Raw genomic sequence first — 26,947 nt, 5'->3', positions numbered from 1 at the left:
CCTCTTTCCTCTCTCCCTCTTTGGACTGACAATCATACACAAATAGATTGTATTCAATTAGATGAAAAATTACATTAACATGAAAAAAATTCTATTAAGATCGCTCACAAAAAGTCCTCTCTCAGTGTACTTTCAACCAAAAGGCAAATAACCAAAAGACATGATCATCTAATAAAAGATAGAAACATTGAAACATTGATCCAACATTATTCTTGATTGATGGATCATTTGATTTTACACTTTTACCTGAATGTGGCTCCTTTTTTTGAAAAAACTTCCTTATATCCATTATGAACCAGGCTGTCTCTCTGTACACACACACACACACACACACACACACACACACACACACACACACACACACACACACACACACAAAACAGGAGTTATAAGGTTAATGGGCATTCAGTCAGTTAGCTAGTTAGTATCCATTTCAAACAGGACAGTGGTAACAACAGTAGGCTGCAGACAATTAAAATTTTTAGATTTTTAAATAGGCTGTATACATTTCAATGCAGGACGGATTGCAGAGTAGCAAACATTGTCGGAAAACACGCTTTCAACACTGCAGGTTACCTGGTGTAATGTTTTTCAGCTAAATAGAAACATGGTCTGACTCCTACCTAACTATATTAAGAGTAATTGAAGGTTAAATTCAGCTAATACGTCCTGTTTTAAGCCAGGCACTTACACCTCCACTCCGCTGCGTCTCAGCCACCATAGCTCTGGCAACAAGAGTGCTAGAGCCAGAGCAGGGAAGAGCTGGAACAAACCATTTTGGGAGGGGGGGTTATCTATACTTTTGTTGTTAAAATGTTACGTCTCAAACAAGTACAGTACTGTATGCTTTATATATTTTTAGCAGTGTGTCACACACACAGCAAATATTGTAAAAAAAAAATAAATAGTAAGAAATCTTTGGGGGCTGAAGCACCCCCAAAAATGGGCTAAAATCGGCCCTGGCCCAGGACCTTCTTGCTGTATGGCCACAGTACTCCAAAATTACATTTATAGCTAATTGTTTTTTTCTTCTTCTATGTAGCATGTTTTGCAATGAGACTGGCTGCTATCAGCTGTTATCAAAGTACTTTTTACAACATTCACCTGCAAACATGCTCATACCGTTTGTGTTATGCCTTTAATTTCTTTCATACACAGTCGCATACGTCCTGCTTTTTGATTGGACCTCATAGTCAGTTTAGAAATAATACAATAATACAAGTGGACAGATTTATGAAAATGTCATTTTTTAAATGTATCTCCCAAGTGCTGTTAAACAGAGTAAGAGCTTTAATACCGCATTTCTAAAAATCTAGTTACATTGTTACATTATTTGCATGTTTGCATTTGTTACATTGTTACATTATTTTCACACAGAAACATAATGTCTTAGGCTTTTATCTTAGTCTTGATTTTCCATGTCCTCCATGTGTTTCTCAGCGAGTTGAGCAATCTTAAGTATTTGTAACAATTAACAGTGTCAATGTCACAGCCATGAAGGGTTCAAATATGGACTCTAGAGCTTCAGGCTTCTTCAGGCAAGAGATTTCTGAAATGTCGAAAGTCGACTGCAGGTTTGCAGTGGTCAAAGGGCAGAGCCAGTGTTATGTAAAATGTTGCTCTCTTTCACTTGTTGCTGCACATCAGACATAAGAAACTTTATTTTCTTTGTACTGTAAGACAAAAACAAAGCGAAAGAGAGACCTGAGATTAGCGCCATCATTTCCCGTTTAAGGTGTGTGCCTTCTTTCTTTAGCATCTGTTTGTGACACAGCTGTTGACCCGTAACTTGATCATTGAGCTGCTGGACATGGCCAACAACCCCGAGCTCCACGCTCCCCACACAAACACCATGGATGACATTGAGCTGGAGGTCAGTTCTCACAGCGTAGCTAAACTCACTGGATAAGGACATTTGATTTTGTAGACTGTGGATTTGAAACCAAACAATCAAGATGTTATCAGCGTGCAACTTCATTCGAGTAGTCTGTTACCTGTTTAGGGTTAGTGTCTTTTCTAAACATGCTGTTCCATTTCAGACGCTTAAAAGTGATTGAACACTTGTGTTTCCACTATTTCACAAGGAGTTAAACGGATTAAATATCTGGAGCTTTCAACATGGATCATTTGAGTTCTTTTTCTCTGGAAATCAACAATCTGGTACTTTGGTAAAAGGAAACCTACACTCTGCAAGAACACTATCGATGAGGTCGTCTTAATATTGTTTTCAAGAGAAGCCTTCACAAATGGAAATACAGAGTTTACAACAAGGTGCAATCCACTGGTTACACTCAGGAACATGAAGGCCATATTAGACTTTGACTGAAAACACCTTTGGAGCATGTCCAGTCTGGAAAGATGAACTTGTACCAGAACAATGAGAAGATAAAAGTATAGAGAAGGAGATCGGTTGCATGCATGGCTGCCAGTGAAGCCAGGTCAGTAGAGTTTATTGATGATGTGACTGCTGGATGAATTCAGAAGGGCACAGGGCGATAACCTCACGCTGCAAAACTAACCAGACAGAGCTTCACTGTGCACATAACAGCGAGCAAACTGCTAAACCCAAGAATTCTCAGATTTCCAATGGTCAAGTCAGTCACCTGATATCAGCCCCACAGAGCGTGCTTGTCAGTGACTGAAAACAAAACTACATGTAGAGAGTGACCAGCAAACCATCGTCCAAGAATTCCAAACAGTGCGAGCTTCTGAAGATGGGGACTGAAAATCTGCACTTTAATCACATCTTGATTGTTTGATTCCAAGTCCACTGTGATGATGTACAGAGGTGAACTTACAGAAATGCTCTTCCTTCGGAAAAGCTGGGATTGACTTGTTTCCGCAGTGATTTGTGTCTGTACGGTTTTTGCTGTCTTGACAGGTTGGGGTAATGGCTCCTGACAAGATTCAGTCAGCAGGGAAACACCTGCCTGTGGAAAGGACACCGTCTGAACAACAATGTGAGTCCCGCCCCTTCCACACACACGGCACACAGTGGGTGGTTCCTTAAACATAGCAGGATGAGATTCCTGGCGTCTCGTCGTCACAGTGAGGTCACCGGCTTTGTGCTAGAATTGAACAAAGGGAATAAAAACCCTGCAGCTTGTCTCTGATGCACTACACCGTGCAGTGCACTTGATGGCTGAATGTGTGCCTGTGTGTACATATGTGTACATATAATATATGTCGGTTGTACTGGGAGAGTGGTTTCATTGTCCCATTGTATTCAGCGAAGCAGCTTGTAGAATATGAATAGAAACAAAAGCCCCTCAGTGAGCGTGCTGACTGCTGCTCTCGCTCTGTAACCATCCACACGTGTGGGACGGAGGCCTCGTCAGAGGATGGCGCTGGGAACATGCCTGCTGTCTGACTTCATACTGCTCAGATGCCAATGGGCTGCTTGTGTTCCTGGTGTGACAGACTGTATTCACACACCAAATCATAAATCAGTCTGGTGTTGACCTCAACTTCCCTTACTAGTGTAGTCTAGTGTGCTAGACACAGCCCCGTAAGCCACAAACACCTGCACTGCCCTTTGACCAGTATGGTTTTAGAGGCTTACACAGGTGCTACAATGTATCATATACTGTATCTGTCATTGTCAACACTGATACAATGTATATTGTTAGTGCCATGGTCTGTGTTACACCTCTATGCTTTTAGTATTGATTAAATAGTATCAGAAACAAGATTATTGTTTTATTTAGCACAGCCAGTTCATGTACATGAGTCTGGGGAAGTATAGGAAGGTCATTCAGTCTTACTGCTACACTGTGTCCCTCCAGCTTTTGCATATTTGGATGGAAGTTGTCTCGATAAATGTGCAGTTTCTAACCTTTTTACAACTGACGAGCCTGAAAACCAGTTTTCTCACCTTTGTCCATCATCTTCTTGTTGCTGTCGTCCTTTGCTGAGCTTCTGCTGCATTACTCAATACAAATAATTACTTGAAAATACAGTAATGCAGTAATTAGCCTTCACCAAGCCCTGCTCTGCAACAGTAAGGTGTTGGTGTTCTGCTGCATGTTTCTGCACGATGATCTTCATGCAGTAACATGACTAACCATAACTGTGACATGAGCAACCGATGACTGCTGGGCAAAATAGTTTCCAAAGTATTCACTTTGTTGAGGTGATTGAATCAGAAGATTAACTTTTGAAATGTTGAGAGCATTTTTGTAGACCGCTCCTTTGATCCCATTTCAAACAGAAAAACTTTGGACTTCTTATTCAAATTCACTTGCAGGCGTTCAGCAACACCTTGCAAAGTAACTGAGCCGAAACGCAGCAGCAGCTTCTGCTTTCTGGTTTAGTCATTTCCTCATCTCCTGCTTCAAAGCGAAATGATCATGTGATCGCTGTGCTTCCTCCTTTCACATCACAGTGAAGTCATTAGAGAAACTGAGGCAAGATGCTAATAAAAGCTGTTCTGCAGATCTTAGTCGAAGACCTTGCATGCTGCCACATGTGTGCAATTTCTGATTTCTTTACAAACAAACTAATGACTAGTTTAAACGATCTTAAAAGAAAGGGCTGCTAACTAACTATCCGTTTACTATGGAAACCAGTGTTTTCACCTTGTTTCATCCTGTACAGTAATGACATCACAGTACTGTGTACTACATGTACAGCAGTAGTAGCTGAGATTCTCCACTTGAATTGGGAGATGTAAAAAGACAGAATCCAGTTAACTGCAGTCTAATGACATCTAGTGGTGAGATTTGATGCATATCGTGCCATTACTTGATGTTTTGACTTGTTGCCTCAAGAAAGCAGTGCAAGGAATTGCCTAAACTGATGTTATAAATACTCCTTGGTCGCATTTTGTGCCCTGTTCTTATTTGTCTTATTACCTGGCTGTTGGTATTCCTATCATCTTGGACTTTTAGTTTAAATTGCTAACACCCTAAAACTGACTGAATACCAACAGTGAAACCTTTTCTTTTTACCTCACATTTCTATTTCTTATCATAATTTCAGTGTGATTTTTTTTTTCTTTTTAATTTTTAAATTTCTTTGACTGGTGATGCTGTTTTTTGCACCCAGCTCCATCCCTGTTTGGGCCCTGACTCAATATCAGTGTACATTTGATACATTCCAATTCAAGCATATGTTCATTCGATTTGTTACTTTGCCTGACCTGCAATCAAAAGTGTCACTTTGACTGAGCATTAAGACACACACACATACTTAGGAATACAAATACTTCTATTGAATTGAAGGAGGCGTGTCTTCTTCCAGCGGTACTGTGATGCATGTCAGCTGTCACTCCCCACACACAGGCGTGTTCCAGGCTTTAACATTAATGACAAATGTCATACTCTGATATACTACAGGTAGAATAAGCCATCTAATGTCATTTTAAAAAGCTTTACTGTGGGAGCTTCTAAACCAGCTGTCATCTTGTCTCTCATTTGAAACCAGTAGCTACGATTTATCAGCCCCTAAATGCTTATAAACCTTTTGATTCTTCCAGATGATTTTGATGGTACCTTGTTTATTGTGTTCAGACGTCTCTTCTCAATGACACTTTGTCATCGAGTAAAAATGTAGTTATTCTCGGATATCTGTGCTCACCTGATGTGTGGGGTCAGGTCTGCAGACTTCACTCGGCCCTTGTTCACTGCTGATGTCACAGGTTATCTCTGGAGTGCACACCGATGGGAATCGGTGCACCGTAAACACTGTGAAAGTACCAGGATTGTGTGTGAATGTGTTGGTCTGCCTTTGTTAGCGTGCTAAGCCCAGTGTTGTGTTCTTTTTGCAGTTGACCAGGTGAAGTTTGGGCCTCCGCTGAGGAAAGTGACAGAGCCTTATCCTGACTTGGTAATGCATGTTTCCTGCAGGTATACTGATGGCATTCAGTCCATGACAACACGCGGATTTGACCAAAGGTTGTGTTTGGCTTTTCCTTTCTGCAGGCCTGTTATGATGACTGGAGTCTGTCTGGAGATGAAGGAGGCTCACCGTAAGACCTTTGTTTCATCTTTCTTCAGTTGCTTATTAAATATCGTTGTTTTTGGCTGTTGAGATGTCACATTGGCACACTGCACACTATAATATAACAAGGTGCATTTAAAAAGTTGCTAGATTGGATCAGCTGGAGGGAAGTTGTGTTCTGCTGTGGTTGATTGTTACTCTGTCAGGTAGCAGGTAGCTGCATCAGTCATTTGTAGACTGGGCTAGGCTAACTTATCTGGATTTTTATATTGTTGTTTGTTCTGTTTTTATTTACAAAATCCAACTGATGGGTAGCATGTATAAGTTTAGAAAAAACTTTGCATGAATTATTTTAGCAGGTGTTTGCTTTGTTCAGCCAACATGGAGTGATTTCGGTATTTTTTCCAGGATGTAGCACCATAAATCATAACTCATAGAAGTATACATGTGGTTCCTATGTGGCCAGAATGCCAGCTTATCCATACAGTATGAGAACAGTATTACTGCAGGTACCAACAGAACAGAGTGTCCTCCCAGAGCAATGAGGAGTAACCTGTAGTAAAAACAAATAAACAAAAAGAAATTTAGTATGATTTATTCTAACTGCATACGTTAACTGTTTGCAGTAAGAGTGGATGAATAAACAAACAATAAACAAAACACGAATCAACTGCAGACTCTGTTTAGTTAGTTTGTGCCTCTGCCCTCCAGCTGATCCAATCTAACTGCGTTATTCACAGATTGTGATAATGAAGTAATGCTCCGTATGTCTGGATACTTCCAGGTGCCAGTTAAAATAATGGAGACTATACTATTGGCCCCTTTATCACGTACACGTTGGTAGTGCTGTGTTGGACCCTTTTGCCTTCATGCCAAAGATTCAACAAGGTGCTGAAAACATTCCTTAGAGACTTCGGTTCAAACTGACATGATGGCATTGCATGCACTGCTGCTGCACATCCAGGATTGCACTGAGACCTTTGACCGTGGAGCACAGTGAACTCGCTGTCATTTTTAAGACCGTTATCCTGCTGAAGCAGCTGTCAGAAAATGGGTACACTCGTCTCACACGTCACTTCTCTTCCTGATGCTCAGTTTGAACTTCAAGTCCAACAGATGTTTGCATTAATGAGCAACGACCGGCAAAAATCGAGTGTACCCACAAGTGTACCTAATAAAGTGGCCAATAAATGTATATTTATGAAAAAAAGATGGTTGCATATTCTATTTAATTTCTTTTATTTTGTTTTTAAAATGATGACATGTGCACAAAGGAATCGTTTACAGTTGTGATCAGATGTTTACGTCCACTCTGGGCTTTAATCAACACAACAACATCTTTAATGACTTAAAAAAACACCAAACTTTAAATAAAGTTTTGATTTTCACTAATCCACATAGAGTCAAAGTATATATGCTGGCTGCATATGCAGTTTTGTTTAAATATTTCTTAACAAGTTGTGACTGGACACTGTTGGTAGTCATCAACAAGCTTCTGGTGTAATTCTATCGAACCACTGTTCTTGGAAAACTTGGTAAATTGGTTGGTTTCCTGGTACAGACCCGACCTCAGTTGAGGTCAGAGCTTTGGAAAGGTGATTTCATAAGCGTCATGTTTGTTTTATCCATTCTAGAACCAGCGATGTATGTTGATGTGTGTTTGGGATCATTGTCCTGCAGTGTCCCACTTTGTGTAGCCTACCATTACCACCGGCAGCAAAACAGCCCCAAAGCATGATGCTATCACCACTACACTTGACAGTGTTCTCAGGTTTGAAAGGCTCACCTTTACTCCTCCACACATACCAAACTACCTTTCTCTAGAAGGCGTTTGGCTTGTTCATGTGGGCAGCTGCAAATTTCCCTCAAGCTTGTGTCGATTTTGGAGCAGGAGCTTCTTGCTTGGTTAGCACCCTCTCAGGCTATGGTGATGTAAAACTGTCTTCATTGTTGACAGTGATGCTGGTGTTGAGCAGTTTCTGGTCCATGCCAGTCTTGAGTCTTGAACCTTGGTGATTTGTGGGTTGTTCTTTAACGCCCCGGCTCATTTCCTGTCATCCAAGGGTGTTTGTCAAAGTCTGGAAGAAAACCCAAAGTGGTATAACTTGTACTAATGTACAAGTTTGAACTGATGACCTTTGAATCTGCAGAGACCCTGACAATTTGCATAAACCTACAATTCTCCTTCTTAGATCTTGACTGAGTTCCTTGGACTTCCACATTGTTCTGAGTGTTGGTCAGTCCAGTGAGTGGGTGAAGAATTTGTCTGACAAACAGCTCACCCAAGCGGAGAAAAACATCCATCCCGCTAGTCGAACTGATCACGAGCCCCTGAAACGAGACCCAGGAAGTGTTTACAGTAAGAGGGGGACAGACTGTCTGAAGCAGTTAGAACAAGACAAAGCTACTGACCGGACCTCATACCACAGGTCACAGGCTCTCTGTGAATGGTACTCGTGGCCACTGATCAGTGGTTGTTGTTCCTTCAGTGGGCTGGTTTCAGTCATTGTGCAAATGTACTGTTTATAAGATTGGAAACCTGCAGTCAGCTGAGACTGAAGAAGTCACCTGGATGCGTGACGAAACGTTTCTCCCACTGAAAACGTCCAGATGAACAGAATCAACCTTTGTGGATTTCCTTAGCTGGATGATTGAGCGTGCATCAACATGATGTTTCAGGCATCTACATCATGAAGCTCATTGAGAGAAGGCCAAGCGTTTGCAGCATTGTCAACAAAGCAAAGTCTACTTTGAAAATATAAGATGTATTTAGAATTATTTATCAGTTTTTTCTTCGCGACATAATTCCATATATCTTGCTTCGTATATTTGTAGTTAAAAACTGAAAACATCAGTGTAGAAAGTCGTAAAAATAAAGGAAAAACATCAAATGAGAAGATGTGTCCAAACTTTTGACTCTGTGTGGATCTGCAAAAATTCTAATTAAATTCAAACTTGTACACCCAGATCTTGTTTTTTTTTTAAGTCATTAAGGAAAAGAAATCATTAAAAGTCCATTAAAAGGCTTTGTAAACGTTTGACCACAACTGTATATAATCCCTGCTGCAACTCTTCAAGCATATAACTGGGTGAGTTGTGTTTGATGGTAGGTAAACTGGAAATAACCCTTGGCACAAAAACGAGTGCTCTAAGCCTGAGTTTGAAATGATAGACGGTGATCAAACCTTGGGTTAATTCCTTCTTGGGCCATTCAGGCCTGTAGTCAGATAAACATCAGGTCTTCGTGTTGCAGGAGCCTGTTGGAATGTGTGGAGCAAGCTCTCGAGCTGAGGTAGGCCATGTCCATTAACTCTAGCCTTTCCTAACACCAATGTCTCCCCATCCCACCTGAATTCACCTGAAATAAGCTGCTTGTCATGGAATTATTCTTGATGTGAAAATCAACCATTGTCTGTGTGTTGGGTATAATCAGCAGGTTTGTGTTCAATCTGATCTAATCCCAACCTCCATGAACTGGAGTTTGGGAGCTCGTTTGATTTAGCACAAATGTACGTGTTTTGTTTTGTTAACTTCTTTGGGTTTGTGTTACTTGTCACTGATGTGGTGCTTGTGCTGATTCCCTCACATTATGTGGAAAACTGACTAGATTTTGGACAGTGCAGGTTTTTTTTTTCTATTTCTTCTTTTTATCCATGATGTCGTTGGATATAGGAGGGGAGCTGTTACCTCCTGCATAGTGTTTGATTCTAAAAGGTTTCCACACCAGCACCGCCTCAGTGAACGTCTGGTGTTTGCTTGCTTTGTTGTAATGTTTCCTTCAGATTTTTGTTCATGTCCTGCTCTTAGCCAACCCTCAGCATCTCCAGCACCTGCCTTTATGTCCGGCTTGTTTCTATTATGCTTGATGTGGATTTCATTATAAGACGTCTTTGTCTTCTAGAGCATGACCATTGTTGCTCCTTTGTCTTTCAGGAGTTTAACCATCAAGAGAGTGCCATGTGCTGATGTGAGTGTGAATCATTCTACCATAAACAAAATCTCTGTCACAATTCAGTCACTCTAGAGTAGTTCATATATACTGTGTCTGTGTGTATCTTCAACCTTTATATACTAGTTTATATGTTGCTAAAGGTATTCACTCACCTGTCCAGATCATCAAATTCAGCTGTTCCAACTTGTATAGAATCAATTGGCTTCAAGTCGATATGCGTGTGAAGGCAGATGAGCGAATACTTTTGTAGTATGTGAAGTTTCTACTCTTCCATACTAGTTTAATATGTGTACACCTAAAGATGACAAAAAATGCTTAAAAATGCAAAGTAGCATAAGTGTTTTAATGGAAGGTGAAAATTGTGCAGAAAGCTTTAATTATGACTTTCCATCAGTTTCCTGCCTGTGCGTTCTACTAACTTTAAAATTAAATTAGCCTTCCTCAAATTCTACGTTTGCCTCAGTACAGTACAGGTCATTTGTTCCAACCAGCCTCTAGGTGGCGTGGTTTTACAGTGGGTAACTCTTGTTCAGACCCCACCTGGGGCCTTTCTGTGTGGCACTGGTGCGCTCTCCTCCTGCCTCTTGGGGTTTCGCTGGGTAACTGGCTTCGTCCCAGTGTAAATACATGCACGTTAGATTAACTGGCAGTTCTAAATTTGCCATAGATGTAAAGGAGATAAAGAGCAAAGAAGGCTTACTTAGCCAGCTACTTAACCCCCTCAACCAGCTAAACCTACTCCCGTGTACTGACTCTGTAAATGCTCAGGAATGTCTCTGAGTGATCAAACCATGTGTGAGTCCAAACTTATTGTTGCTTGTCTAGCAACAGTTCAGTTCCAGTCCAGCAGGATCTAGTGTGTCAAAGACAAAGTGGCTTCTTCATTATTTTCATTCCAATCTGATAATTATCAACACTATAATAGGACACTTCAAGGGAGGCCTTGAATGCCTAATTTAAGTCCAAAAACACATGTTGAGTTTTTGGGGAAACTTGAATGTCCCCAGGAGAATAAGGATTTGGTGCAGCCTTCCATGACCAGGGTAAAAATTGCTTTATTCTTTCTGGATCCAAGATTGCATTAACTGCTGGGCTCTTCTTTCCTGTACCCTAGCACAGACCTTCACAGGGATGCTGGGGGCCCAGAGGCTCCTAGGGTGCCCTAATCTCCCAATCCAGAGGCACCTTCTCAGTTGTATCAACTAGGATGGCTCCTTAAGCCATCCTAAACCTTAAGAAACTTTCCCCCAAGGAGTTGACCACTGCCCAATCCATTTGCCACTGAATCCCTCTGGCCGCCTCCTGCAGGTGGTGGATCCAAAGGAGTGCAGGCTTCCTTTGGGGTGCTGCTGGCCAGGCACCATTGGCTGGGGCCCAGCCACCAGGCACTCACCCTTGACTACCCCCCTCCTCCCTAGCATTGGCTGCACCTCTCATGGGGTTTCGTCTGGTCCAGTTGTAGCAGGGGTAAAATGCCCTCGACAGCTGAGGTCCTGGGAACACCCTCTAATGCCAGTGGAGAAGGGAGGAAACACCATGACTCACCACAGAGGCATTATTCCATCTGATGAACATGCAGAAATGTGTTCAGTATGAAACCATGGGAGCAACATTCCCATGCACATCAGCCTTGTCACATGCAGTAATGTGTATTTGTATTTAGTAACATGTTTGATGGTGTTTCTCAGGGAGGCAGAAAGAGCAGTGTGTTCAGTCCATCTACGGCCTCACTGCCAGCCTTCAGCTCTTTGACTCCCAGCACAGAGGACAAAGATCTTACACCGAGACCGACCTGTACACTGGGCCCCGACAGCGCTGTCACAGCCGACTCCACCACAGGTACTCATCACAACATTAGACCTCAGCTTTGTCTGCCTTTAAACAGACGCTTTTTCTTTTAACTTCTGTCCTGTCCCATATAACGTTGCAGTTTCAGATGTTTGTATTAGACTATTTCAGACAGTGAAGTAAACATATGTGATCCCAGCGATGTCTTTATATACTTGATGAAATCAGAGTAGCATCCGTTAACTGTGACCTTTGACCCCCCCTACGATCTTTATATAGAGAGTGTTGATCCATGTAGCAAATGTTTCTCCAAATACCATTGTTATCAGTGTTTGTTCCGGGAATACCCAACCCACTCAGTCGAATGTTTCTCAGCATCCAAGCTAAGAAACATTAAAGGCGATTTGTAAATTTAGAGCTTTCCTTATATTGTTGGCAACTCGACGGCTTGTGTGGAGGGTTATATGTTGGCAGGCAAAAGCCATCCTTCAATTGGTTCAACATATATGCTATCAGAGATAGAAAATGGATACTATGCCACTATCTCTCAGTTAGTTAAGATGAATAACTCTCCTGCCATCATAGGTGGCGACTGATGAAAGCTTAGTGGCTCCTACACCTTTAGAGGCCTTAAAGGTCCAGTTTTTGGCTTTTGTACAAGAGACTTAGTTTAGAGCTCCCCAGTTCATCAACACTAATCCCTCTCTCACCTCTCTCACCTCTGTCTGGTATAACAAGAAAGTATTTATTGGTAAGAAAGCGTTCAAGTGGGATGCGTGTGCTAGGGCAGGAATTCATCAGCTGGGGGATCTGGACCTTGATCTAATCTGAAGACTAACCCAGACCCTCCATCTAGTATCCAGGAGTTATTCCAGAACCTGCTGGAAATGTCAGAAAGAAGCCAGGATGTCAGTTCATATGCTGTATGCATGTGGAAAATACATGTTAACCTTATGAATGATCTTTTTCATCTTAATCTCTCTAAGACTCCAGCTTTGTGTGTCCTGGGTCTGTTACCTGACAGCATGAATCTTTCTGGAAGACAGAGGCTCTGGGTGCATCTGGCTGTTATGACAGGTTGCAGGATAATACTGCATCATCTAACTCTTGTTGAACAGGTCATGTACAGAGTTAAGGGGAGAGATATCTTTAATCAGGTCTGGGGTCCCTTTTTGCCTTACATGATGTTCTGTCTCAGGTCGGTTTCTAGAATCAAAGCTGCAGAGCACTGCAGTCTCTGTGACTGTCCCAGGATTTGTTTCTCTTAATCAGGTTATTAATTCCTTTTATGTTATAACTAACAAAGTGCATATGTGTCATTTTCTCTATATGATTGCATATTCCCCTTTGCTCTGTACGCGAGAATGGGATATTTTTAGGGTGCTGAATCCAAAAATGTTTGTTTTTTTGCAAAAAATCAGGGTGTTTTGTCTCGATCCCAAAGTTTCATTTTAAAGTAAGCAAAATAAACTTTATTCGCAAAATCCCTTATGTTCCTTTGTTGACTTTTAACAGTGTATTCAGCACAAATCAAACCAAAGTTGTCTGGAGAAATGACACAACCTCTCGGAGCCATAAAACAGAACTAAAACACGAGTGTGGCTGATACAGCAAACAAAATCCTGAATGTTGAAGCATGACCAAAATCTGATAGCAGAGTGTTTATAGCAGCCAGTGAGAGTCCTTACCTTTCACTATGAACAAAATAAACCTGTTGGGACGTGACCGTCTGAGCTCCTCCCACCACCAAACCCCCTACATGACACCCCTCAATTCCTCGCATTTTCTATTTGTATTTTTCTTGAGTCTCACGCTTAGAAATATTAAATCAATGTACGAAATCATTATTTGATATGTTTTTTTAAATCAAGTATAAAATCCAACATGATGGAATTTTAAAAAATTCTTCCCGGCTTCAGGGAGTAAAAATTGATAAGAAACAGTCAATAAATCCTAGGTGAGTGTAATCCACTCATGTTAAACCTAAACGCGTCCCCCGTCTGAACTTTATAAATATATTGTTTGTTAATATGGGATATTTTACTATCTGAAACCTATCTGCCTCGATGTTTTGGCCGAAACAAAAAATCCACTGTATGTTGTGTGCATCTACTTCTTTGTCTCGATTTCTTCTTTCTTTTGTCCCTTTCAACGTATCAATCAACACATATTCAAGTCGCTCTAGAATTGAGTTAATTTAGAGTTCTTCCTGCATAAGGGCCCTGAGGTCTGATGCTGACACCGCTGCCTGCCTGTTGCTTCTCCAGCCTTCCTTCAGCTCCTCTTCGATGCACTCTCTTTCTCCACGCCCTGTTCAGACTCTCAGAGCTCTTTCAGCCGCCGTGTGGCCTCTGTTAGGTCTTCTCTCCGGTGTCCAGTTTTATTCTCAGCTTTGCTGGATATAAACAATTTGCCTGCACATTTATCCTTATAAGTTGCTTGATGGGTCTTTATCCTGTCTTCCTTCTCTCACCCCAACCGGTCGCAGCAGATGGCCCCGCCCCTCCCTGAGCCTGGTTCTGCTGGAGGTTTCTTCCTGTTAAAAGGGAGTTTTTCCTTCCCGCTGTGGCCAAAGTGCTTGCTCATAGGGGGTCATATGATTGTTGAGGTTTTCTGATTTGTCTGTATTATTGTAGGGTTTTTTACCTTACACTATTCAGCACCTTGAGGCAAATGTTGTGATTATTTGTTGATATATACATTAAATTGAATTGTTACAATGCGCCTGCATCAGCAGAGTTAGAGTGCAGAGCAGTTACACAGAATTAGACAAATGTAAGGACGAAAGTATCGTAGAAAACTCAAAACATAACATATAACACTTTAACAGAAAAGTAAATCAACCTTCTAACTAGACAATATCATCACATAAAGTAAAAAGTTATCTTCTACCTGGGATGTTGTATCTTGGCTCAGGCTTTTTGAACAACTCCTTAACGTTGTTAGTGTCTCCTCCTTGTGTGCCATCGTGATCTGGGTGTACTCGATGGAGTGTTTTTGCCTCAAGTGGTGAAACACGTTTGTTGTTTATTGTTTCCACCTTCAGCAGGAGCAGTTTTCTTGCATATTTTAGTCATCTTTGTACTTTGGTAGAGGTTGTCAAAGTATCTGCTTTTTCAGGCTGACACACTGCGCTTGCTTGTTGTTTTGTACGCTAATGAATGTAAATGTCGTGATGTCGTGATGTGGAACTTTAATACCATGTAATAATGTATATTGCAGTTACTGCAGACATGACTTCATGCATGCATTAACTTCAGCTATGACCGCAATAGTTCCACTTTAAGCTGACCAAGCTCACAATGAGTCCCACAAAAATCTCTTTCTCTTTTTAGCCTTGGCCAGGTGTTCGGCCACTCAGGACATCACAAAGGGCTGCAGTGAAACGTGTCGGCCAGCGGAGGGCGCTGTGCCAGCAGAGTTGGTTACTACTGCTTCCTCACCCAAGCGAGAGACCCCACTATCACCAGAATGGAGCACACTGAGGAGGAAGACGAAGGATGATGTAAGTGGAAGCCTCAGCATATCAGCCTGTGTGACTTGCTAACCTTATAACTTCCTAATGATTGGATCCTTTAAAGGTGTCGGACTACACACCGTGTAACAGTCAAAATGCTGATTTGTGACATTTACAAAAAATAATAACATTTGTTATGTGTAACCTTTGACATTTTTAGAGCGCTGATTGTCATGGCCTTCCTCCCACCCCTCAAGTCCATGTAAGTGTGAAGTTTAACATTTTACGGCCAAAGCTCTCATGACTAACATGATATGCTTCCTCACGTACAACCGTGTGTTTTAATGGCTGCGTCCTGCCAACAGATTCCACAAACCTCTGCACCTTCTCACTACTTCCTCACTTTTAGAGTAATTCTTGTCCAAACTGGTTTGTGATCTAAGGAGCTTTGAAAGACAAAGGGACGTTTCATCTCTTATCTGAGAAGCTCCTTCAGTTCTAAGAGCAGTAGGTGGAGAGTCCCAGATTTTAAGCCCTATTGGGAGACAAAGCTCCTCAGATTACCGTGACCTGGATGACTGAACAGAAAAAATTACTTGTGCAACTTTGAATAAAAGTAAAACAGCCAGTTTGGTTTTGTTGGAAAGATAACATACCTAAACTGAAGAGTCAATCTAAACATGCCAGACCATACGTGATTCAGTTGCTCTGCTGCTTCTGTAGATGGGAGCCTGCTTCTCTAAAGTCTTCAATGGCTGCCCTCTAAAAATCAACTGCGCCGTCACCTGGATTTTTCCCAAAACAAGAGGTCAGTGGTTTGGTCTGTGGTTCTGTTTTTACTTCATAGTGGAGTAATGAGAGCGTTTTCTCAGAAATCTCACAGCAGCAGGTTTATAACAGGTTTATATTAATGTGAGCAGACAGTTCATTTATGCAAGGTACGATGAAAAGGAGACTTCTTGTTTGAAAGGAAAGCTGTAACTGACTTAAATGTGGCTGTGTTCTCTTTAAGATGGTCTTGTTGTGCAGAGATGCTCTTTGTTACGTGTGCACGTCCTTCAATGTGTCACAGTGAATGTGATGTGGCACTGTAGTGGCCAGGTGCCTGCACACAGCATGGGTCATGTGCGTGCTGTTGCCTGACATTGTAGCACAAAGAGGCACTCTTAATGGGGATAGCAGCCAAAGTGAAAGCAGGTCTGGTGTCTGAACCTTGTGATGCGATGGTAATGGTGTCTGTGTTTGGTGCTGATGGAAACTTCTTTATATAAACACTTTCCCTACTTAGATCAGTATCTTATTCTTGGGGCAGAAGAAGGCATCTACACACTGAACCTTAATGAACTTCATGAAGATACATTAGAGAAGGTAAGATCGTAATTCTCTCACATTTATAATGCTTTAACAGCCATGCTGTCCACTCCACTTAACTGGCCTGAATCCTTTATTACATGTCCTGTGTTTAATGAGTATAATTGGTAACATTTTAATGCTTTTCATTGCCCTCCATTCTGGTGAAGTTATTGGAAAGACGACTTATTTGCAAAGCACCAAGGGAAAGTCAGCAAAGCAAACTTTAGCTATGCACAAAATTAGCCAACAACAAAACAGAATCCCAAAATGAGCACAGAGGCAGGAGCTATGTGTGGAAGACATGCTACATGCTACAAAACAGGGATTAGAACAAAGATGAACAGATGGGGATCAAGGTACGGGCTAAAATGATTGGACACAGATGACGGCGATGAGAGGAAAAGGAGGGAAGACGGACAAAAACACGACACACCAGAAAACTGAGCAACACATAGACGAGACAGAGGTCAGACAGGGGAAACATCAGGGCTACTAGTAACACAAGAACATTAGAAACTAGAGATGGACCGATCCGATATTACGTATCGGTATCGGTCCGATACTGACCTAAATTACTGGATCGGATATCGGAGAAAAATAAAAAATGTAATCCGATCCATTAAATGTCACGAAAGCACCTCACAAAACTTGCAACACGCCGTAACTCACCTCAGAACGTTAGCACGTCGAGCAGTATGCATCACGTGATAGAGCGGCTGTGGCATGCGGAACCTGTCGGTGGTCTGGATAGCATTTGGAGCTTCGCTAGCAACCTGGCATTTCATCTCCGACAAAGTTATCCCGAGAGAAGTAAAGCACGTGTGTAAGTCCATCTCTGAATGTTTGTAAAGCATTCCTGCGTTAAGCTTAACAAGCGACTGCCTCTTCTTGCTGCTACTTCAATCATGAAACTGCTTAATGATCAGCTGATCGGCTTTTCTGTCACGACTCCGTCTCTCTTCTTTGTTTTTGGCCCACTTTGCACCAGAAAGAGGAAACCAGCGGCTGAACAACAGCAGAACGTTTAAGCTTGATCAGCTGTTGTTAGAATTTATTTAATATTACTTTCTACACCAGGATCTTTTTCTACGTAGCTGACGCTGGTAACTGTGCAGGGGCGGATCTAGCAAAGTTTAGCCAGGGGGGCCGATAGGGCATTAACAGGGAAAAGGGGGCACAAAGACATACTTTTCTTTCTTATTCTCATTTAAAATGTCTAGCTTTTAATAAATAATTATCTGACAGCCAAAGTTTTAATTTGATGCAAAATGAATAGAAGTCAATTACTGTATATAGTAACTATTAAGTCTAATATACCCTAGTAAGCTATAGTACTTTTTCCTTTGGGAAGGTACCATCTGTGCAGTCTGCAATTTTGTTGAAGAAAGATGTTGAATCTATTTAATATTTCTTGAAAAATAATTGATTTCTGTGCATTTTTTTTCACACTGCATCAAATTAAGGTTGATTACGTCGATTAAGCATCATGAGGTGGAGCGTGAGGGGTGGTTCCCTATTTTTTATTTATTTATTTTTGTTGTTGCTGGGAGTTGGAACCCTATTAGTTAGGTTTCTTAATATTTACGCTAAGTACTCTTTAAAATACCAGAATAGGGAGGATGGTGTAGGTCTAAGTTTATTAGATTGATCAGTATTGCTGAACTATGAAATATTTTTTTTGCATACAGGTATAACAGAATAGCTTTAGTGTAGTTGTTGTTTTAAACTTGAGTATGAACTTATACAAAATGCAGCAAGATATTTAAAAAAACAGTTTTGTTGATTAAAAAACACTATATCGGATTCATATCGGTATCGGCAGATATCCAAATTTATGATATCGGTATCGGTATCGGACATAAAAAAGTGGTATCGTGCCATCTCTATTAGAAACACGAAGGAAAGTCAGCTAAGACTAATACTTTCACAATATCTTATACTGAAATGGGTCAAAGGTCAAGTGGCTATATTCATAAGATGCTCGACTATCCGTGCACAGACGTGCAGGAGGAATAACTCGGTCCAGCGCAGGTTAGGTCTGCAGCATAAGATACTATGACAATATAACCCCAGTAAGGAGCGACCTCCTTAAAACCAGTCTATGCTTAACACTGCAATAACACTGCAAACCCTAAATCTGGCAAACTTCTCCCGATGTTTCCACTGAAGGGGTTGGAAGTTAAAAAGCGCCGAAGGTTAGGTTTGGAGTAAATCATGGATGTGTGCATGTGAGTGTGTGCATGTGTGTGCACGTGTTTGTGTGCAGCTTGTAGTGCAAACGTGCGTGCAGAATTCATGCAGACATGTGTAACTGGTCGTTTTGTGGTAGAAAAGAGTGATGCGCGGTCAAGCTGGTAGTTGAAAGTGTCAGTCAGAGTAGAAGAGCATTGTGTAAAAATGCAAGTAATAACAAAAAAGTGCAAGTCATTAATCGCATCACCCTGAAAAACCTGAGTAAGGAGTGCAGCTCCTGATGAAAGGAGGAGCACTGAAAACCAGGAAATGATGTTTCTGGAACAGTCTGATGACTGAAGCTGGATGTTTGAAGTCTCAGTGAACTGCTTGTCTTTTCCCCACAGCTCCTCCCTCAGCGATGTATATGGCTATATGTTATGAACAATGTGCTGATGTCCGTATCAGGTAACAAACAGCGTGACACAAACGGAGAACATTGTGTCCACTCGATAATATGCTGCTCTAAAAAGGCTCCATCCTGCAGGGAAGTCGGCCCAGCTTTACTCGCACAGCCTGCCAGCTCTGTTTGAACAGAAAGGACATCTGCACAAGAAACACAGCAGCCTGTCGCTCAGCACCAACCGCCTCACTGAGCGGATCAGTCTCAGGTACGACACGCCATCACAGATGTAGGGAAACAGGAGCTGTAGGTGCAGCAGTGTTAATAATGTCATGTATGATGCTACCACCTGATTTTGAGGAAGGAGGATACTGTAAACCCAATTTTGTCTGCTTGTTCTGACCTGGATATTCTCTGTTGGCCACAGAAAGTTTACCATATCTGTAAAGATTCCTGACACTAAAGGTTGTAGGAGGTGCAGTGTAGGTAAGCAATGCAGAGTTACTCTGGTCAGTCTGTTTGTTCACAGAGAACAACTGCAGACACTTAGTCCTGCTCTCTCTGTTTCAGCAAGAAACCCATACACAGATAGCACATTTCTGTGCGGGGCTGTCCCATCTGGCCTGGTTTTACTCTTGTGGTATGAGCCTCTTCAAAAGTTCATGCATCTAAAGGTTTGTACAGATATGTCGAACTTGCCACCTGAATAAATGTCTTCCTTTCTAACTCTAACCCGATTTCCACAATGCAAACCAGTCATTAGACCTGAATTACATAAAAGTAGACAGACAGCATATCAAAATCTGAAGCATGTCATTGTTTTTTTTAATAACATATGCATACTTTTTATTCAAGCCCAACAAGATTTTAGAGACTAAATAAAAGAAACGTTGTATAAACGCCGTCCAAAAACACCAACAGCACCTTCTCTGGGTCCAAGCTCGTGTAACTGAATGGTTACCATGTGTTTTCTGGGCTACAGGAACAGTGTTATCAGCACACAGTTCAACGCCAGCATGCACCATTAGATCACATAGCAGACTAATTGACAGGTTTTTTTGTGAATGTCTCGCACATTTCATGAAGATAATGTATGTACTGTGAGAACAGAGCTCTGTGTTAAGCCTGTCTGCAGTCCTAACACAGTGCTGCTTGGAGAAACACGCCTGTGTCACAACATTATGGAAAAGTGGCATCAGTCCAAAGACGTGCAGTTAGGGGACAGGTTCATTGGAAACGCTAAATTGCCCATAGGTGTGAATGTGTGCGAATGGTTGTCTGTGTCTATGTGTTAGCCCTGCCACAGACTGGGACCTGTCCAGGGTGCACCCTGCCTCTCGCCCTAAGACAGCTGGGACAGGCTCCAGCCCCCCGCCACCCTGAAAAAGGATAACCGGAAGCAGACGGATGGACGGATGATTGGATGGATGGATGGGTGGATGGATGGATGGCTAGATGGATGGACGGACGGATGGATGGACGGACGGATGGATGGACAGCTGGATGGACAGATGGACGGGTGGATGGATGGATGGATGGATGGATGGACGGACGGACGGACGGACGCATGGATGGATGGATGGACAGCTGGATGGATGGATGGGTGGGTGGATGGGTGGGTGGATGGATGGATGGATGGACGGCTGGATGGATGGACGGATGGACGGATGGACGGATGGACGGATGGATGGATGGCTGGATGGATGGATGGACGGCAGGATGGACGGACGGACGGGTGGATGGATGGATGGGTGGATGGCATCAGTTTATCTTTAATCTCAAGATTTACTAATCATACAAGAATTCTGTTGTGCTGTTTTGGACGGTTGTATGAACAGGATCAGCTCAGGTTTAACAAGCATCACTTAACCATCATGAGAATTTATTTAGTTTTTCTTGTTTCCTTGGTGACTGTTTCACAGCAACTCGCCATCAGACTCCCAGATTCTCTTCCGATATTTGAACTGCTGGTGTTGGCAACAGATGAGTTTCCTCAGCTGTGTGTTGGAGTGAGAGACTGTAGTAATGATAAACCACCAACCGGCCAACAGCTCAGGTTTGATATTATAGAGCTGAATGGCGCTCCTGTTCCAGTGCCAGGTAGGACCGTTTCTGAATTTCTCTGCTGACTTCCTGAAGCTTCAAGCTTCAACTTGTTTCAACAAGCTTCCTTGTTTCCGTGCGTCAGGAGATAGTGGAGCACTCAGAGCCGTGCAGGTAACCCAGCTGGACCGAGACACTGTTCTCATCACCTTGGAAAGTAAGTCCCCTCGCATATTGTGAATCCTTCAAATGTCTTTCATGCTCATTCTCAATCTGTGTACTGTTTGGACAGGAACTGTAAAGATCGTGAACCTGCAAGGACTTCCATCCAGACAGCTGCCTGCAGAAATAGTCTTTGACTTCCCCATTGAAACACTAGGTAGAAATGATGATGTGACAAACAAAGTGAATGAGAGCTGATGTGTGTCCTGAAAGCTGAGTGACACCTCCTGTTCTGTCAGTCTGCTTGCAGGATAGTGTGCTGGCGTTCTGGAAGCATGGCCTCAAAGGGAGGAGTTTCCATTCAGATGAGGTGATGAACTAGTAAATTCATCCAACGTTGGCTGAGCTCGTATCATGTGCTCATCATATTTGTTCTAAGTCATTACACATGTGAATTTTCACTTTATGTGCAGGTAACACAAGAAATTACAGATGAGAGTCGTGTGTTCAGAGTTCTGGGAACAAACAGGTATGTTAACTGTATGCTGACAAGAGATATTAATCACTGTGAGAAACTAGTAATCCTAGTACATCAGAAGTAATCAGGATAGTATTTTTCTTGATACTATTGTTAATAGACCTGGAAGTGATTTTCAGAGTAGCATGTGGAAGTAGCATGAATACTGCTAGCATTAATGGTAGCATTAAAGCAGGAGTCACACTAGAGTGTTTGTTCTGTTGGTTACTCAGATCCAAGGATTTAGGAAATGCAGCCTATGTGTTTGCATGCAGCCCTCCAAAAAAACCAGCCATTAAAGTTACCAACTACTATCTACCTGACACTTTGTACAGAAAACTACTTTCCTTAGTGCTAATTTTCTTTATTCTAGTGCCAAATCACAACAATAGTCACTTCAAGACACTGTATATTTTAAGATAAAGGCCCTGCAATTATGGTGCACAAAGGTGAAAAACTCCCTTTTAGCAGGTGAAAACCTGAACCAGGCTGGGGGAGGGGTGGGCATCTGCTGCGATCGGTTGGGGGGGTGAGAGGAGGAAGACGGGACAAAGACAATCTGGGGAAGAGAGCCAGAGAATATTCTCAACTAATGATTGAATGCAGAGAGGTGTATAAACAGATAGTGAGTGAAAAGGGTGACTGAAGAAGAAACACTTGGTGCATCACGGGAACCCGCCAGCAGCCTAGACTTAGGCTAACTAAGGGAGGATTCAGGGAAGAAAGGAAAGTTTGAAGCCTAATGTTAAAAGTAGAGAGGGTGTCTGTCTCCCAAACCCAAACTGGAAGCTGGTTCCACAGAAGTGGTGGCTGTAGCTCAGGTGGGGGAGCAGGTCACCTACTCCCCCGTCTACATGCCAGATATCCTGCATGAAAGTTGCTCTCCAGTGCATCCGTCAGAGTATGAATGGGTGTGAACGGGTGAATGAGGCAAGCTTTGAGTGCTCAGAGTAGAAAAGCACTATATAAGAACCGGTCCATTTACCATTTACCAAGAGGGGCCTGGAAACCGAAGGGTCTGGCTCCCATTTTACTTTTAAATACTCAGAGCGAAGTGCTCTAATGGGGTGATATGGTACTATAAGGTCATTAAGATAAGACAGGGGCTGATTATTCAAAACCTTTTATGTGAGGATTTTGAATCTTTTATTCTGGAGCCAATAAATGTTCTGTTTCTAGTCCCTGTCAGGACTCTCGCTGCAGCATGTTGGATTAACTGAGAGCTTTTAGGACATCCTGATAATAACCTCAGCACTTCCTTTTGATCATTTTTGTGGGGGGAGGGGACATTAACACCAGGTTTTCTCAAACAATTGACACACAACCTGTGAAAATGAATAATTTCAGTAACTACAAGTGTGTGTTTACATTTGGATCGTATAGATATCTGGCATTAAAGCTCAGTCTTCAGAAAATGTCCTTTCTTTTTGATTTCTTTCAGAGCAGTCTGGAATTGATTTTTGACTAAATAATTAAAACTAATAATAATATATTACTATATTATATTACTAACAAATCCAGGACACCCCTGTTGATCCAGTAGCTCTTAATGAAGTTTGAAATAAGAATCGTGGTGAGTTCATTAGAAATATTTCACAATTTCTTTTTTAAATCAGTCATTACTAAGTGCAAAAACAGTGGGATTATATATGAGAAGGACGGACTCAAAGACTGTCGTGTATCACATATATATTACATAGATGTCCAAAATCAATGCATCATTAATGAAACTGAAACAAAAGTACTGAATTTCATGTGGAAGACCAAACCTCAGCATTCAGGAAAGTCTTATACAGGAGCAAAGATAATGGACGTTACCCGGAGTTTTCCACTGTGAAACCAGGAATAACAGCTTAAAAATGTTGTTGGATTTCTGTGATCTAAATCAGCGGTCTCCAACCTTTTTTTGCGCCACGGACCGGTTTATGCCCGACAATTTTCACGGACCAGCCTTTAAGGTGTTGCGGATAAATACAACAAAATAAAAGTAGTATCGGTACCGAAAAAAAGAAGATTTATTCATAACACACGTGAAAAGACCCGGAAAACCGAGTTAACAATCAAAACGATAACGAAATAACGCTGAAAACCGATAAAAACCCTGAATACCACACATTTCACACCTGAGCCTCAACTCTCGCGGCCCGGTACCAAGCGACTCACGGACCGGTACCGGTCCAAGGCCCGGGGGTTGGGGACCGCTGATCTAAATCATTGTCAGCCTGGCAGGCAAATAGCGTGGACACCAAGTTTGTGAACGTGATAACCTGAGAACAAAGACATGTAGGATTTTAAATCGGTACCATAGGTGTGTCTACTGGGAGGCTGAGGCTTAGCGCTGGTGGCTGCCAGTACTAAGTATTATTATACAACCCTTATTTAGTTGATCTTATCTTCTTTCCTTGTGTTTCAGTTAGTTTTTACTCAAACTGGGTGTAGAAGGAATCCTCGCAAAGGTTTCTTTTTCTTCTGTGTTATGTTTTATGTATTTCTCAGCTCTTTGCTTCCTTTTTTCTACTTTAAACTTGTTTGTATGCTGGTGTGTAAATGTTCACACTTATCATAAAGTTTAAAAAAGTAGTAGGCGTGGTGATGAGCAGGAACAGGAGTAAAACTCCAGTAAGTGTACCAGTACTGTACCAGTGTGTAGCATTAAAGTCAAACTACAGTGGTTGTAGTATCAGTAGAGTAGTGTTAGTACTAGAGGTGGGAGGAGTAGAAGCAGGTGGAGGCACTGGCTTTAGGTTAGTACTGCCTTTCTCTGGTTCTCCTTTACAACTCATCTCCTTCTCATTTGCTGACAATGTGCAGAGACATCATCCTTCAGAGCACACCGACTGATGACCCGTCAGCACTGAGCAGCCTGTACATCCTGACAGGACACGAAAGCAGCTACTGAGAGAGGACACGGGGCTCATTCGACGGTGTTACCAAAGAAAAGCACAGCCTGTCTGTAACTGTGGGGTGGAAACGATGCTCTGTTTCACTGAGGCTGTGCCAGGAAACGGTTCAATGCTGGGAATGACAAATGTTAGGAAGGTATCCTGCTGACTGTCCAGCCTTCACCTGTACTCAAGACACCTGTCAAGGTCCTCGCTGGGGTTATAGTTGATAAAGCTTTCTAGCTTTTCTTGTCTATTCAGCTTACCTGCTTAAATCAGACCTTTCTGTTAAAGCTAATGCAGACTCCACTGATCCGCCCGCTCAGTGTGGACGGGAGAATAACCTGAACATGGCCTCTGGGACATCATCGTACTGATGTTATGAAGCGCGCAGTCAGGTTTTCTTCTTGATCAGACTGAGGGGCAGACTGAGTGTGTTTTGGTGCCTCAACATTCAGTCATATTCTGTAAAGCCATTTTCTGTCTGCATGCTGCACATAAACTCTTTGGACCAGAGTGCTGTGACACCTACACCTTACACCTGCAGGAGCTGCTCGGCCATAGAAAGCTGCTCTGTGAAGTGCACGGCTTTTTTGCCAGTGTTGATTTTATGGGTTTAATGTAATAACTAATTTTTCACATCATCGTCTGAGTCGTAATCCCAACGAGGAAACCTGGAATGTAAAACTTGATGGACGCTCCAGCTGAAGAGTGAAGTGTCAGACTTTTAATGGATCTTTCAAGCATTAGCGTACTTACAATGGCAGAAACAGTGCCACGTCTAAAGCATAGGAGCCATCTTCATCTCATGCTTCCCATTTCATGCAAGTTTCTTCTCATCCTCAGATGGACAGAATTTGGTTTGCTGACTTCATTCAGTCACACCATACTAGAGCATAAAAAGTGGAAATAAACTGGTCAGTAAGAAAGTGTGATGCTTGAAAGTATAGCGTAAGGACAGCAGCAGCACTGCATTTACAGCTGATATGATGACTTCAGCATCTTTAAAGAACTGTGAAGGAATTATCAGTGCTAACACAACCTTAAGCACGTGATGTGACCGTATACACTGCTTACACTTTCAGTATCCTTACTTAAAGAGAACATCTCAGAAAAAAGTACAGTTAGCAAGAAGCTTTGAGAACAAGGCGGTGTTATTGTATGCTAACCACCGTGGTGGTGTAGCTTGTCCTGATAAAAAGTGAATGTGGTCACATTATACTTGTTAACTAAAATGAAAAAATAAAATAATTCCACTACATGGGTAAAGATATTTATGATATTTATGGAAAGGATACTATAAAAGTAACACTGGCCTTTCCATGAGAGAAACTTGAAGTACAGTATGCATGTTGAGATTAATGTTTTTTTAATATGTTTTTGCTACTATGTGAAGATGTGATGTTATTAACAACACAGAATAGACAGAAATAAAGATTTTCATACTCTTGGAGTTTTATGAAGAGTTTGTTGGGTTGTTCTTCTTTGAATGTGTGGATCGATGCTTCTATGATTTATATCTTAATCCTTCAATTTGTAAAAAACATTTTGAATTCCGTTTGAGAAGATAAATGAAGGTTCTTGCATTCAAGTGGAGGCTCTAGCAGACTGAGAAAGTAACTGCATAACTGTGTTATTCCTGCACCCATAGCAGCAAGTAAGTGAAGGCAGTGATGAGGGCTGATGAGTTCTCAGATCACTCAGTCAGTCTCTGAGCGTCACCTTTATTGTGATCGCGCACTTTAAGCTTTCATGCCTGTATTTTTGCACAATTGTGATAATACTGTATTGAAAGAAATCTGTGCACAGACGAACATGGGGTGGCTTTGCTCAGGTAGTAGAGGAAGGTGCTTCAATCCCCGTCTGCATGCCAAATATCCCTGGGCAAGATACCAACCCAGAGTTGCTCTCCGAATGTGTGTGAACATTACACAGAAAGTGCTTACAGAGAAAAGTGCTTGCGTACACCTGAATGAGGCAAGTTCTTTAAAGTGCTTTGAGTACTATATAAGAACCAGTCCATTTACATCGCCAAAGCACTCAATACTCTCTTTACGAAGTTCTCTGTAGTTTGTTTCTCCAGCACCATATTTGACCGCGGTCAAGTGAGCCCTCACTTACGACGACACAGTCAAGCCAGCCGCACCTAAAATGTTGTTGCACTATTCTTATGCATATTACGGTACGGGTGCCGACTGGCTTAGAAATGCAGTCTTTTGTGTCCTGACCAGAGATGGGCAGTAACGCGTTACTTGTAATCCGATTACTTTTTTCAAGT

The 26,947-nt window shown here is 42.0% G+C and overlaps 1 protein-coding gene across 1 annotated transcript; it reads left to right on the top strand.

Annotated features, from left to right (window-relative positions):
• The first annotated feature begins 1,509 nt into the window (after window positions 1-1,509).
• On the top strand, window positions 1,510-26,115 carry LOC112431887 (mitogen-activated protein kinase kinase kinase kinase 2). Its single transcript, XM_076882263.1, has 22 exons — window positions 1,510-1,608; window positions 1,757-1,873; window positions 2,882-2,960; window positions 5,768-5,826; window positions 5,922-5,968; window positions 9,194-9,232; window positions 9,874-9,907; window positions 11,581-11,731; window positions 15,016-15,185; window positions 15,358-15,399; window positions 15,861-15,945; window positions 16,426-16,505; window positions 19,070-19,130; window positions 19,210-19,333; window positions 19,493-19,551; window positions 19,636-19,739; window positions 20,988-21,165; window positions 21,254-21,325; window positions 21,401-21,487; window positions 21,570-21,640; window positions 21,744-21,799; window positions 24,599-26,115. Exons 1-22 carry the CDS (start codon window positions 1,510-1,512, stop codon window positions 24,684-24,686), a joined length of 1,902 nt encoding a protein of 633 aa, XP_076738378.1. The 3' UTR covers window positions 24,687-26,115.
• The last annotated feature ends 832 nt before the right edge of the window (window positions 26,116-26,947 follow it).

The sequence above is a fragment of the Maylandia zebra genome, linkage group LG3 (genome assembly GCF_041146795.1).
Source record: "Maylandia zebra isolate NMK-2024a linkage group LG3, Mzebra_GT3a, whole genome shotgun sequence".
NCBI classification, from domain to species: Eukaryota; Metazoa; Chordata; class Actinopteri; order Cichliformes; family Cichlidae; genus Maylandia; species Maylandia zebra.
Note: the sequence above shows the minus strand (reverse complement) of the source record. Positions and strands in the feature narration are given on the sequence as shown.

Bases quoted from the DNA above. Each gene is read 5' to 3' on its own strand.
- LOC112431887 (XM_076882263.1), top strand. From the start codon at position 1,510: ATGGACTCTAGAGCTTCAGGCTTCTTCAGGCAAGAGATTTCTGAAATG. The intron at 19,131-19,209 runs GTAACAAACAGC...TCCATCCTGCAG, and splicing joins TGTGCTGATGTCCGTATCAG to GGAAGTCGGCCCAGCTTTAC. The intron at 21,800-24,598 runs GTATGTTAACTG...GACAATGTGCAG, and splicing joins AGAGTTCTGGGAACAAACAG to AGACATCATCCTTCAGAGCA.